We start from the raw sequence: 15,000 nt of genomic DNA, 5'->3' as shown, positions 1-15,000 counted from the left end.
TTTTCGATAAAAACGCTCAGCGTTTTGGTGTGGAGAGAAGGTCTAAACGCATCGAAATAAATGCGTTTTGAAACAAACGCGTTAGTGTGGACGGGGGCCTACTAGAGCACATTTAGGGGTGTAAAACAGCAAAACAAATTTAACACGATGTTTCAATGTCACCGTGACATATTTTGTCAAGTTGAGAAGTGAATAAAGTTGTACTGACACTGTCTGATTTATTAAATGCGCTTCATAAAGAATACACCTTTCTTCGGTTTCTGACGCCATATTGGTTTGAGGGGAGGGGGGATGGGGTTGAGGAAACGCGACTTAAATTACAGTGAATGTATGGGATTTTTGCTGAATTCAAACCTCTGTAACTCCGCTACAAAGCGGCAGATTTTAAAATTTTTAAAATTCTTGTAGTCACTTTATCAATGTCATTCACTCAACGGAAAATTAGATCATTGGCAGATTGCGCAAGCCGATAGAAGTCTCATGTCGCTTCAAATTTCGCGGAAATTTGCATAGTGTTGATTGCAAGGCCGAGTTTATATAAAATTTACAAATTTCGTTTGCGGTTGCTATAGCTTGATTCTGATCGCCATACTTCACGAAACTAATCTCAATAGAGGTGCATTTTGAGAGGTATTCTTTCTATCCTTAACTGTCAGACCTTAAAGGATTTATAATGGTTCAAAGTCGCCAAAATTCCCTTACATTCACTGCATTTTGAGCTGTGTTTGCTCCCCCCCCAACCAAAATGGCGTCAGAAACCGTGGAAAGGTTCATTTAAACAAGCCTCCACACAAAGTATCGTAATTTATTTAGCACACCATTACTTTTACAAATGCTTTCACCTCTAACTGTATATTTTTCAGCGCAATTTTATTGGTCTTCACTTGAAAGTGATGACACGATGACTCCTAAACATTGTGTTAAATTTGTTTCGGTAGTTTTTATCTTTTGATAGAAATTAATGGCAACCAAAAAACACTGTTTATCCTCCCCACACGACATACGGCCATCCCCTTTTTTTTTCGTTTACCGTCGAATGCGTTTCCTGATATCGGGTCGGTCGGTCGGATTGAGAAAAAAAAGCCTAAAAAAAAGCATTCTCGGAATCGGAGCCGTGGTACCCCAGCATAATAGCTGTGGATCCAGGAAAACAACAAGACATGAACCCAAAATCAATATGGCGGAGAAGTTGGTGAAGGTTGTTGCAAAATTAAGACAGCGTGGGGAAAAGGATCAACCACCGAAACTCCTATGCTACATAAAATGGCTTAAAAACGTCGTTAGCTTTTTTTTTTTGTTTTGAAAATGCCAAAAATTTGGGTCGGTCGGACGACGCGAAACGGAGAAAAGAAGGGGATGGCCTAATGACCAAGGGCTTTGCTTCTGTACTAACTGTCACAGATTACCTTTTTGTATTTTATCGGTTGAAAGCCTATCATTTGAAAGTTACGAAATTTGTAGACCCGTCTGGTTTTGTCCTGGAAGGTGTTTGCTAAAAATTAATTATTTTATCTTTATTTTTCTAGGACCAAGCCCACTCATGATGGGAGGAGAGAATTTCTTCTTAGGTAACTGTTACTGAGACATTTCTAACAGTAAAAATGTGTTTTAATCCAAGTTAGTCATCTTTCAATATTTCGAAAATTTTAAGCCTGAGACTTACGACTTTTCAGACTTTCCTGAATAAAACACCATTTTAAAGCCTTTCCGCCAAATTTCTACACTTACCGGTAAATTCTGAAAGAGGAAGCCACAGGAAATTCTTTAACAAACCTTGTGTGATAGAAAATACTTACTGCAGTCAGTTTGGCTAAAGCACCACTGGCTCTATCAGTTCCAGGTTTCCCAGAAATAGCGGCAAATTGGTATACCGTAAACACACTCGCAGATAAGCCGCACCCCGAGTTTAGCAACTTAGATTTTGGAAAAAAAATTGAAAGAAATTAAAATAAATCAAAAGTGGAGTCTTGACAAAGATGTCTTACATGTAAATGCACTGTTTCTTCACGTTTCTTGCACTTTTGACTTTTTAATAGTATGAAAATCCGACTAGGACATAAATTTGATCTTTCTCTGGCATTTTTAATCCAGTATTTTTCATTCCTGTCCATTTCTCATTAGAATTTACATACAACAACACCTGACGAACGTTTCGGTTCGTTTTAGCTTAGTAACCAGGCATTCTCGCTCGTGGTGGATCGAAGTGAGCGGTCATCGTCGACATTGTAAACAACTTTGTGGTGGAATGGAGATTCCCTGCCGAGTGAAGTTCACCTGCTCAAGAAAGGCAATGTTAAACCGGTTAAAAGATCTTTTAACGAATAAGGTTTAATAATTGTGTAAGCTCAAACAAAAACAGCTCTTTTAGGAGCCACCAAACTCGCAAAAGCAATGATCAATGCGTAATGTGGTGTTGTTTTATGAAGTTCTTTTTTATTTGCTGCACAGATCAATAATACAGACTGAAGAATTTTCGCTAAACTTGTTAATTTATGCAAATTTACGGCATGGTGTCTGGATGTTCCCGCAGATAAGACGCATCCCCGATTTGCATCCCCGATTTGATCCGAAATTTTTGAGCAAAAAGGTGCGGCTTATACGCCGGTGTTTACGGCAAATGGTCTCAGTTAAGACATATCCGTTGTTGCTATGTGGATCGTGCTTTCTTAACTATCTTGAACTGAATAGAGGGGTCCCCAAAGAGTTCTTCAATCCCGTCATCCCGACCAAAATTTTCCCTTTATCCCGAACGTTTTATCGGCCAATCTCGATACCGGTCATGACGTCACAGCATGATGTCCAAAACTCGTCTTGACGATCTTAAAACAAATCCTCATGAAAGACTGGCATTTAATAGAGCGACAACCATTGCTCATAGAAATCTACAGGAACCCGCCCGTCATGTTACAAAAGAGGGTCGGTCAGACAAATATATACTCGTGACAGCGAACTGAAACTACAAAACTGAAAGGCTAAAACACGCGTTAAGAAGTCGTGTAGGCCTGTCACTCCCGTACACTTAAATTTCCGGTTGTTTCCGTCGTTGCCGAGGGCGAAAGTTGAGTTTATTTTTGGCTGTCAGAAATCCCGGATCTCGGGGCTTCAAAGTGACGATTTTCCGGATTTCCGGATCCCGCTTCGTAATAATGCTAAATCCCGCGTCCCGCCATAAATGTGGTCCCGAGTTCTGATCCTATATTTCCTTAGGATCCCGAATCCCGGGCTCTAAAAGAGCCAAATCTTGGATGCCGAAAACCCTATTGGAGACCCTCTAAATAGACCGATTTTTTTGCGGCAGTATCAAAAACTAAGCATTCGAAAACGTATACCGAAGGAGCCGGGAAAATCCTATGGGTCGAATCGAGGCAGCAAAAAGTCGCCAACGAAGAACTTATAAAGAAAGCGGCCATTAAGCGTTTTAAAATCAGTGCAAAGATCTCTGCGTTATGCCTATTCGCGTAATGACTTGAAGTGGGTTTTCGCCCTTCAGCTTTGGATCGATGCATTCACAATTTTGAAATTACTATAATTGCATTTTGTCATAGATGTACCTCCATAGATTTCCCTATCTTCTTACAACCGATGATGCGTTTCCGTCACCGGTATCCTCCGGTCCACATTGTTCGAAATCGAACGCAAAACACTTGGAAAATGGTTAGAAATCAACCGTTAGTAACAGCTGTTTAGCACCAAGACATGGAAACATCGCTTCGAGAAAAAGTGGAAAACAAATCTATTTTCAGAAGTTGGTAAGAATTTTCCGAATTTGTTTTGGGTTCTTTCTCGATTCTGCTGACGCGGCGCTTTACTACAATATAAATGTAAACATTAATATTTAACTATAAAAAAATGCCATAAACATATCTAAACATGATAAAAAATACTAAAACTTTGCTAAAAACAACGTTTCGACGTTGGCAAAACGTCATTATCAAGCCTCAATTGTGTGCTCATGAAAATCGGTTGTACTGTAAAGCCAATCTTATGACGGAGATCGCGTATTATAGGTGTTTACGGACCGCAATGACTGCCACTTGATCTTTGAATGGAGGACAAAATCTCACTGTGCCACAGTCATTGGTGTTTCTGACCGCCCTGTTTTCTGAGTAGAATTAATTAGGCCAACAGGATAGTCCGAAAACAAGTACGCGATCTTAGTCATAAGATTGGTTTAACAGTACCGGTTTTCGTGAGCAAGATCAACCCAAAGAAATCAAGCTTAGCCATGTGTTGTTAATTATTTTATATGTGATCTGTGCGATGCAGATTATGTTTGGGTATACAGCCCGATACCTTCACCAATGTATTGCTGAACACAGAAATTCCTCAATACTCCGATTGCAGAAAAAAGCGGAAGTTGCATGCAAGTGAGGGTTAATAGCGGAGAAAACAAACAAGAACGAGGTTGCAGGCAAATTTAAAGCTACTTCAGGCCTGCAAATTGTTACCAAGGAGAAAAAAATTGGTCACAAATGTTGCACAACTCCAAACTGTAATAACCAAAGTGAAAATCGACCCGATTTATAGTTTCGTGCGTTTCCATCGGACACAACAACTGAAGAAGTGGGAAATTCGTATGAAAAGAGGAGATGGCTTCACGCTCAAATAAACCAAGTCTTGAACGGGTCAAAAAACCCAAAACTCATCAATCAGTTGCAAACTTCTGGCGCAACCAACATTGCGTCCAGGAAACCTCTTGAAAGGAAATTTATCTTCAAAATTAATAGAATCAGTATTATCGCGTACATGCAAAACTGAAATAAGCTAATTTTGGGGCATTAGGCTCTACATATTTCCAGAATTCTAATAAAGTTATATAGTCTGGAAATCCAGTATAAAATTTTATATCTTCATTACTACTTGAAATCTTTCCAGACCAAACTTGGAAATCCTTTCTTTTGCTTTAATTAAATTCTTATGATTCTTGAAGTAGCCTTCCATTTTCCATCTTTATTTCTTCCATCCACCTGTCAAGTGTTGGCGGACCGAATACAACCGAATCTTTTTGGAAACCTTCGATCTGCAATTTCTTCGTGGTCTTTATATTCATGAGCACTCTCGGCTCTTGTTATCCCTTCAGATTTCTCTTATCTCAACTTCAGCCTTTTCCATTTACAAAGTCATTCTTCATCCAATTTTGTCCAAGGAAAGACCGATGGTACGCTTTAAGTCGCGTCTATGACCAGTCAGAGTCCGTTTAAAATCCGTCGGCAAGAAATGTTCAGAACGACAGAACCTGTTTCCTACGATGGCAAAGAAGCCATTTCCTCTTGTCATACGAATTTCCCACTTCTTCAGTTGTTGTGTCCGATGGAAACGCACGAAACAATAGATCGGGTCGATTTTCACTCTGGTTATTACAGTTTGGAGTTGTGTTTCTCCTTCGTAACAATTTGCACGGCTGAAGTAGCTTTAAATTTGCCTACAACCTCGTTCTTGTTAGTTTTGTCTGACATTTTTCCTGCCGCGAGGGCTATGCAACTTCTGGTATTTTCTGGAACCGGAGTATTGGCCGACATTTGTTGGAAGCTCCCGGTAGGAAGGATCTTTTGAAAGAAAACCAATTTAAGGTCTTAAAAAAGTACTAAGGCACACTTAATTGGGTTTGCTTAGTCTACGAAATGCTCAAGCCTAATAGGCCACTTGCACTAAGAGGTCACGTGACCAATGCTTCCCTTAAACAGTGAGTTGTAATCTTGCTGTTGCCAAAAATTGACAGAACACATAAAAATTATCTTACACACGAAATTTGAGAGGAAACACATTTAAGGGAGATATTTTATGGTACTTTGATTTTTCAACAAAGTAGCATGATTTGTCTTGGCTGCCATGTTGGAGGGCATACTCATGCCCTCCAACATGGCGGCCAAAACTACTTTTTGCTTATATCTTGTTAAATGTTTGATAGTTGAGTTCAGATGTGCCATAAACGTTACCACATCATCTTTTCAACATTTTCCTTGAAGTTCAAGTGCAAAATTTGTGTCAGAAAGCGATAATTCATAATTTTAAAAAATCAAGTTTTGGTCACGTGACCAGTTACGGACTTTCTCATTTTAAGCAAATGGTGCGGGTTTCAAAAACCAAATCACTATTATTTTGTTTAAGAGATGACCCACTAAAAGTGTTTCGAAGGCAAAATCATGTAACTTTCATTTTCATAAAAACGATGTCACATGACCTCTTAGTGCAAGTGGCCTATTTGAATATCCAGACGGACTCCATACGTGCCCAACTTATCGTTTAAATTTCATTGTTCCTTTCTGTAACTATACAGGCTCCTTATCAGGTATTGTTTTGTTTTTATAGATTGTAATTTTCAAATAACTTTGAGTTGATAATGACATTTAGCATTCTTAGTATTAGTTTAGTATTATTAGTTTTTAGTATTTTTTAACATGTTTAGATATGTTTTATCGCAGTTTTTTTTATAGTTAAATAATCATGTTTACATTTATATTGTAGTTAAAGCGTTGCGTCAGCAGCATCGACAAAGAACGGAAAACAAATTCGGAAAATTCTTACCAATTTTTAAAGAGGGATTTGTTTTCCACTTTGAATTTTTTATTGTTTTGTCTGTTTATCCTGGTACTGATGCCGTAGTTTCCATGTCTTGGTGCAAAACCAACGGTTGATTTCACTTCACGGTATCTTCTAAAAACTGATGACGCATTTCCGTCACTGGTATTCAACTAGTCAAGTGGTTGTCAGTTTCATCCCAAATCTCTTTTTGTACTCTCGGCACTTCGTGCCTCGTACGGTAAGCTTCGCTTTCCGGAGTTCGTCGCGCGTCGCATCTTAGAAGTGATGACGCATTTCCCTCGCCGGTATCCTCCGGTCCACATTGAACTAGTCACGTGGTGGTCAGTTTCATCCCTTTTCTCTTTTTGTACTCTCGGCACTTCGCTTTCCGGAGTTCGTCCCCCGAACGACGAACATTGGCGCGGATAGGATTTCAACCGTAACACGATCATTTGTGTGTAGTTTGATCACGTAGGGTGATTCAAATTGACATTCTTTTCTAGAATTTCCACATAGCCAGTGTCAATGTCATGGTCAGTGGTTTCGGCGTGATCTTTTATTGCCGATTCTTTGTTATTATTAGTTCCTGGTTTATGCTCACCGCCACGTGAATTCTCTTTGTTTCCCCAATGTATGTGAAATCACACGATCGGCATTTAACCTTGTACACAATGCCTTTTGTTGACACTGGCTATGTGAAAATTCTAGAAAAGAATGTCAATAATTGGCACAAAAGAATCTTTTTGGAATCATAGCACTCCACAATAGACAAAATTCAGTGAACGAGCGGAAACCATTCCCTTCTGTCTATAAGACATTATTGAAGCCCTAGGGGATAAAGTAACTTCTTATTTTAGTTTTAGCATATTACTCTCGAACAGCATATTTTAGTCACTCTGATGAAGACCGCAGTTGCAGTCGAAAATTCAGTTTTTAATAATTTTTTATCTAGATCAGTTTCAACGTTTTTATAAACACCTTTTATCATATAATGGATACTGATCGCCCATCAAGTATTTAAGGGAATGGACTAAAAACGACTGAACAATTATGTAACAAAAACGAAAATTCTATACTTTTTTCATAGAAGAGATGTTTATGTTTCTTTAAAGTGGAACAAAACCGGCAAAACTTGTGCGATTCCGTTCAGTGCCTGTTTGGAATGTCGTTCACGGTTGATAATTTACCAGTGAGATCATGTTAATTTTTTCAAGGGTTTCTCCCAAGGACAAAAGAAATGATATCTTCCGGTGGACGACTTAAAAGCTCAGAAGAAAAAGCAAAATTTGTTTTGACTGCCAGATAATCGTAACATTTCTTACAGTTTGTTCAATTGCCTTTTTCCCAACCAGGATCAAATAATTATGGACCTGACGTTGACATAATGAGCAATCATTTAAAACGCACCATGTCCGACTTGCAAGATTTGACGATCCGATACGATGAAGTGTTAAAAGAAAAGGCTGTGCTGGAAAAGAGGTTGAGTAGAACTTCCAAAGAGTTGTTCGAGAAGAATCAGCTCATTGACGAACTGGAAAAACGGTACTTCGACACGGAAGCCATGTTGATGGAGTCACATTCTAGCGCTAAAAAGGTGGTGGAAGGCGCTGCGCAACATCAACAAGAACAGAAAAGAGAAATTCTTGAAAGAACACATTTCATAATCGCCCTGCAAATGAAGCTTCTCTCCACCAAAGAGGAGGTAGACAAATTGAAAGAGAAGCTAGAGGAAAGCAACAACGAGAAAGAAAATCTTCTGAACCGCTTCTCTCAGATTTCAAAGAATTACGACAACCAGAGACGAGAATCGATGAAGCTGACGGAAAAGCTTGAACATCAAAAAGATAACATCCAACGAGCCGAGGAACTGAAGGTAAAAGTTCGACAGCTGCAGTTCAGCAATCAGAAGCTTAAACAAGAAAAAGACGAAGCTTTGAGGGAATTAGAAGATCTGAAGTGTTGGACAGAAGCACTAAAAGCCAGGTATGATATTGTTGAAGAAGACAGGAAACAAACTCAAGAAAGTCATGAAAGCACTGTTGCTGATTACTCTGAACTCCGGGACAAAGCGGACGAATTGGAGCTGAGGTTGACAATTTCTGGGCGAGAAATAGAAGACTTGAAAAAGCGGTGCAAAGATTACGAACAGACGTCAAACACGTATCGAGAGCAACGAGATTTGTATGAGAAGGCGTGGAAGGAGACTGCGGTGGAACGAGATGAGGTGAGGAAAGACAGAGAAGAAACTATGTGCCGATTAACTGAAGTTGTCCGCAGTCGAGATGAAGCAGTTGACAGACAGATGGATTACAGCCGACAGTTTGAGCTGCAGTACAAGAAGACAGCTGAAGAACTACATCAAGTCAGGGAACTACTTTATCAGACCGAACTTGAGATGGAAGATCTGAGGAAAGTCAAGCTTCAAAGGAATCCGTCAGATGTAAGCGATAGTGCCTTCGCTGCCGAGAAGGTAAGCGGTAAATGAAATGATGTTCATGAATTTGAGTGGGTTCACTTGTACCGCGTTTTGGATGGCATTGCTATCCAAACTGACTTGCATTTGTCGGGCTTTTTTTTTGCCCGGCGAGACGGACTTTCAATTATTCCACAGTACCTCTCACTGAGCATTAAAATACCAACAATTCCTAATTGCGTCAAACGATCGAAAAAACCTTACTATCAGCGAAGAACTCTCCGGTCATCTCGTTTCCAGGGTATCCTCTTGCTTCAGGGAATAGATAGAGGGAAACCCTGGGAACGAGAATACATGTAACACAAGTTTGCCTGACGTAACCCTTGTTGCATTGTCGCTGGACGGCAAATTTGAATATCAAAGGAACATTATACGTCAATGGTTCCAAACAATGACATCGCTTTGAAGTACTCCTATGTCCAAATTTCTTTAGATTTCAAAACACTAAGTGACCTTGATTAATACAAAACTGTCTGTTTTAACTAGAATTTTCCTATTTAATGGTCCGCCATTACTAAGTTTAACATCTTGAGAGAGGAGGATCGACATATAGCGGATTGCGGATATGAAATCAATTGAGGCTGTGATCCTAGAGTTATGAATGCAAACGACCATCTCTCAACATCAGTGGCTCAGGCTTCATAGCTCAGTTGGTTAGAGCGTCGCACCGGCATCTCGAGGTCACGGGTTTGCACCTCCTTCAAGTCCTGAATTCTTCAGGCTTCTCGACGCAATTGCTCAAATTGAGTCAAGAGACATAATGGCTCTTGATTGAGTTCATAACTGCGAGGATCAAAGCTTCACCTGATTTTATATCTGCAGTTCAATATATGATTCATTTCCTTCGTTGATTCATTCATCACGGGAACATTTGAACGCACAAATAACTAGCTCCCAACATCAGTGGCTTTATAGCTCAGTTGGTTAGAGCGTCGCACCGGCATGGCGAGGCCACGGGTTGTCAAACCCCGCTGAATTCCGGAATTTTTCAGGTGTCTCTACGCAATTACTAAAATTGCGTTCATAACTACGAGGATCATAGCTTCACTTAATTTCATATCCGCAGTTCAATATATGATTCATTTCAAGTATCATTTCGTTCGTTAATGCGTATATACGCTGCTGAATTAACATGCAGCACAGGAGTTTTGGGGTGTCAGACTTTTAAACTGGTCTTTTGCCTACATAATAAGCTGCATTTAAAGGCTGATATTTTCAGCTAGGTAGTAAATGACGTCCTTTTCCCTAGATCCAATTCCTTGGTGCAATCGTTCAGTTTTGAATGCGAGTACGTAATGGCGGACGCTTATTTAAACATGGGAATTATAGTCAGCGCGACCACTGATCATTTGTTAATTGATCTTTTTTTACGGCAGAAAACTGGAAAGAGCTTCCATATAGATACTGAGGCCGCCTGGGTAAAGAAGCTGGAACGAGGCGAAGAAATGGAAGAGAATTCGCCTGTGGAGAGTACTCACAGCAGTGAAGATTCATATGATTGGAGATCGCGCCGGAAGACAACTGAGATCATAGATAGTGTCAAAAAGCGCGTGGCCATGCACAAATCACCTACAAACGAACAAAACATTGATAGCGTAGAAGATTCTCCTAAAAAAAACCTGTCATTAGACAATAAGTTAGAAGAGCTGATACCAGAGAGGCGGAGTCTTTCACCCGCAGCCCAAAACTCCTTGAGTCTTGATAGAAATCGCGGCAGAAGCCTTTTCAAAAGTGCACCGACTTACAGCACCTTGGAGTGCATGTTTGGTCCATCTGTTAGCAACAGTCCTTCCATTTACAGTGCTTTTGACAGCAACAATTCCAAGTATTCGTCTTTTCGTTCTTGCCGCAATGGTATTTCGGGGCTACCTCAAAAGCAGTCGGGTAATTTTGACAAATCCTCGGAATATGCTTCGTTTGAAACAGCAGCTGACGGAGTTGTCGAAGACGATGAGAAGCCGAAAGCAAAACGTGGGTGCGAAGGACAAACAGAAAGCTCAACCAGGCCTGGCTATTTCATGAGCATTTCATCTCCATCGAAAATCTTAAATTTTGTGGGGGGGCATAAATCAACAGAGAGCTCAGGAAGCTCCTTTGATGAGAATGGAGACCACCTTGATAGCACGGTGTCAGAACACTTTAAAGATCCACCGTCAAATGTGCCAATGTCGAAAACTCTTGAGACAGGTGATGACGAGGAAAAGCGTAGATCAGAATTGGAAGAAATAGAAGAGGCCTTAAAGTCGCCTACTCTTCAAAAAAGTTCTTTTCGCAAGAGATCCGACGCTCTTTCTGAAGGCGGACCCAGAAGTTCATCGGCTCCGAACTCTCCTTCCCTTGGTATTCGTCAGCAAGCAGATGTTGAGGAAAATTCCTGACTTTAATTAGCAGGTTCGTTTCTCGGTTATGAGCTCTTTTGAATTCGTTGTGTTAAATTAAAAGAAAAAAACGCACTCCAGCATGCAAAAACGCAAACGCTGTCAGAACATCTGAGCCAAGGAAAAATTCATGAAACTGTCATCATCATCATCATAACCAGTGTTATTTCTCTTTCTTCTGATGGTCAGCTGAGCGAGTATTTCTGACCAATCAGATTGGTGAAAGCTTCAGTAAAGAAAACACTGTCTCACGCACTGAATCTGGAAGGGTCCTATCGGTGTTTTCTTGGACAGGGCAAACTATATTTTATTTTTCCAAGGCCGTTTTGTCGGTGAGAATTTTTTTGAACGTTTTGTCTTTAAGTAACTTAAAAGCAAAAATAAAAATGTTTTCAAAACGTAGATTTTAATTAAGTTAACCGCCCCAAAGATATACAAAAGAACAGTGCGGTGTCGTTTTTAAAGAAAAGAAGAGTGTTTTTGTATATATTTCTTATATTTTGCAGAACTTATACCAGCTTTGAGTTGCATTGAAAAATATAGCATTCAGAAATGAGTCACCTCCCCTACCCTTGTTAAAGGTGAAACATGCAAAACTGTGAAGAAGATGGGGAGGGAGGGTGGTGCAGATCACGTGTCGTAGTTGTAGTGTTCTTCTTAAGGTTAGAATTCTTCAGGTCAGCATTACGTTCCATCCATTGCGTCCAAATGTTCCTTGGGCGTGAAATGAGATAAACGTTGCTCATTTAGAATTCAAAAATGTGATTTCTTTTCTCGCTAAAGCACGTGAATGTAAGGAGAAATGAAGAAGAGTATGGGAATCGAGTGTGTCGCATAATGCTGCATATTCTGACGAGACCAATCACAGTGCTTGGCAGCTAACCGTTTAAAATGTGGTCTAACACCTAAATAGTCCACATTTGTCCAAACGAAAAGCCGCTGTTTGTTTACCTCAGACCGTGAAAGTTTGGAGTACTACGTTGTGTAACCGCCATTGGCTGCTTTGATGGACCGGTTAACGCTAGCCAACGAATGTCCAGATCTTCTTGACATCGTAAATGGGGTAGCCTGGCAGCAAATTATCGTATCCTAGAAAAGCTGGAAATTACGTTAGAGGTGAACTGTAGCATCATGTTAACTTAGCAAAGGTTGGAAAGGATTTAGAAGTTAGTGTGTATTCTACATTTCGTACTAGTAACAGCTATCACTAAGTGCCAACGAAACAGTCAATATAATACATAGTTTGCAGATTTGTATCAGAGTTCCAAAACAGAGGGTCCCCAATAGGGTTATTTAATCCCGCCAACCCGACCAAAATTTTCCCTTAATCCCGAAAGTTTTTATTGGCCAATCCCAGTCCCGGTCATGACGTCACAACATGATGTCCAAACCTCGTCGTCAACTACAACTACAGTTGATTTAGAATACGCATTGTTAGTCTTTTCCACCAACCATCATGATTCTATTGACCCTAATTGTAGCATTCACAATCACAGTTTTGAAACCGAAATGATGCGTGATTGTCCATTATTAGTTGTAATTGAATCTGTTGCTAATGTTTACGATCATCAACAAGAATACTTTTCTTCCTAACATTCCTATTTAGAATGAAAACGCTTCCCGTCAAGCTAAAAATGGCAAACTGCGCAAAGCAGGCGTTACAAAAGGTGAGGAAAATGGTCACATGGTCAACACTACCTACAAACCCATGGAACAGACATGGGTACAAAAATGGTAGTGGCTTTGGCCAATATCTTCATGGCTAAGGTTGAAACAGAAATTTTAAACCAAAGCGCACTAAACCGCTCGTTTGGAAACGATATGCAGAGGACATATTTTCGCCCTAGACTAGCTTAGACTTAAAATAGAGAGGAGATAATGCAGTTCATTGAACAAGCAAACAAACATTGAAACATTTCAATGAACGCACTTCTCCTCGTGTAACCTGCGATCAGGAGTACTTTTTCTTAGACATGGTGCGAAAAGGTACTGTCTCACGAAAAGTACGCTTGATCGCAGGTTACTCCTCGTGGCACCCAACGGGAGTCAAAAAGGTCTTCATCAAAGGCGAGGCTGTGAGACTTCTCAGAGCAAACTCTTCTAAAAGTATTTGGAGACCTCATCTAGAATTTTAAATCAGGCCTATGTGAAAGAGGTTATCCTGAGAATCTTGTTCAAAGGATCCCCTCAGAAGTGCAATTTAAATCAGGAAGTGGCACTCCTTCAAAAACCACAAGAGAGCAGACGAATCTTGGTATTCGTGACCCAATAACACCCAACAGTGACGAACTTAAAACAAATCCCTATGAAAGACTGGCATTAAATAGAGCGACGATCATTGCTCAAAGAAATCTACAGAAACCCGCTCTTCATATGTTACAAAACAGGGCGGTCAATCAAAGATATACTCGTGAGATCCAAATTACAAAACTGAAAGGCTAAAATACGCGCTAAGCGGCGGGGGAGTCGTGTAGGTTCACAGGCGCCCCAAGCTCAGTGAGAACTTTGTAACCGGCTTTGTAACCCTGCCCGGTTTACCAAACTGAGCCCTAACTGGGGTCCTAGACCGTAGGTTGTCAACGACACGCTTTTTTGAATGTGTTTTTGAAGTTTAGCAACACGAAGGAGGTGTGATTGTGATTGGATGAGAGAGACAATGCAGTCATGACGGGACCCAAGGGAATAAAGCAAGTGTCGTTACAAAGTTCAACCGTCCAACATTGCTGAGAAATCCATCTGCCGAAAATGTTTTTGGTTCCGATCGAGTGGACAAACTACCACCTGAGATCGCTCGCAGGGCTGCTATTACTTTGTTGTTGGGTTGAAATGAAAGTTTAATCTCTGTCAATTGATTCCGATGTGGAATTATAACCGTGGGAACATTTTATCCAGGAATATTTGACTCAATTTGGTGGGCTCCTGAGAATTTAGTGTGCAGCCTTGGGATTTTATTACACTGTTGACAACCGAGGAATTGAAAACAGTTCAAATCGCGTCGAATCTGAAAAAAAAAGGAAGGAAGCGCGACACAATAGCAATAAGGTTAAGCTTTTTAATTGAAAAGTTTTTCGTATAATTGTCTTCTCAAGTCTATTGTCGGATTGGTATACAAGCTTTTATATCTTCCTTGGCTTTCCTCACACTGAGCTTGGGGTGCCTGTGGTAGGCCTGTCACTCTTGTTCAATGTTTCGACACTCCGGGGAATTTGTGCTGGGAATTTCTCTTTCCGCAAAAATTGAATTTCCGCTCTTTCCCTTCCCATACAAAAAGAGCCACACAATCAATAATATCATGTAAAGCCGCGAACAGCGATGATGGTGTTGTCCGAAGGGTACAATTCTAGCTTATGAGCTGCAGCATATTTTATGTCGTTGCTGACGGCGAAAGTTGAGTACATTTCATTTTTTTTGCCGTCAGAAATCCCGGATCTCGGGGCTTCAAAGTGATGGTTTCCCGGATCCCGCTTCGTTACAACGCTAAATCCCGCGTCCCGTCCATAAATGCAATCCAAATCTCGTTTCCGTATTTCTATAGAATCCCGAATTCTCCCTTGTCACACGGCGGCCATATTGTCTCGGGGGACCAAAAAAGCTTTGTTTTGCCACGCCAAGCCTCACCCCCATGGT

General features: G+C 40.4%; 1 protein-coding gene and 1 long non-coding RNA gene across 2 annotated transcripts in view; one reads left to right on the top strand and one right to left on the bottom strand.

Moving 5' to 3' along the window:
- LOC138059972 (caspase recruitment domain-containing protein 9-like) overlaps positions 1-12,618 on the top strand; it is an 18,148-nt gene extending 5,530 nt beyond the window's left edge. The window contains exons 2-4 of the mRNA XM_068905637.1: positions 1,527-1,568; positions 7,875-8,992; positions 10,372-12,618. Of these exons, the coding sequence (XP_068761738.1) occupies positions 1,527-1,568; positions 7,875-8,992; positions 10,372-11,373 (2,162 nt within the window). The 3' untranslated portion in view covers positions 11,374-12,618. The remainder of the gene's footprint in view (positions 1-1,526; positions 1,569-7,874; positions 8,993-10,371) is intronic.
- Positions 12,619-12,756: 138 nt separating this feature from the next.
- The window catches only part of LOC138059973 (uncharacterized), a 14,106-nt gene continuing 11,862 nt past the window's right edge, over positions 12,757-15,000 (bottom strand). Inside the window, exon 3 of the long non-coding RNA XR_011134278.1 lies at positions 12,757-15,000. This exon is cut by the window's right edge and continues 847 nt beyond it. This is a non-coding gene — a long non-coding RNA (uncharacterized lncRNA).

The sequence above is a fragment of the Montipora capricornis genome, chromosome 8, assembly GCF_036669925.1.
Source record: "Montipora capricornis isolate CH-2021 chromosome 8, ASM3666992v2, whole genome shotgun sequence".
NCBI lineage: Eukaryota > Metazoa > Cnidaria > Anthozoa > Scleractinia > Acroporidae > Montipora > Montipora capricornis.
This window is presented reverse-complemented; position numbering and strand designations above follow the sequence as displayed.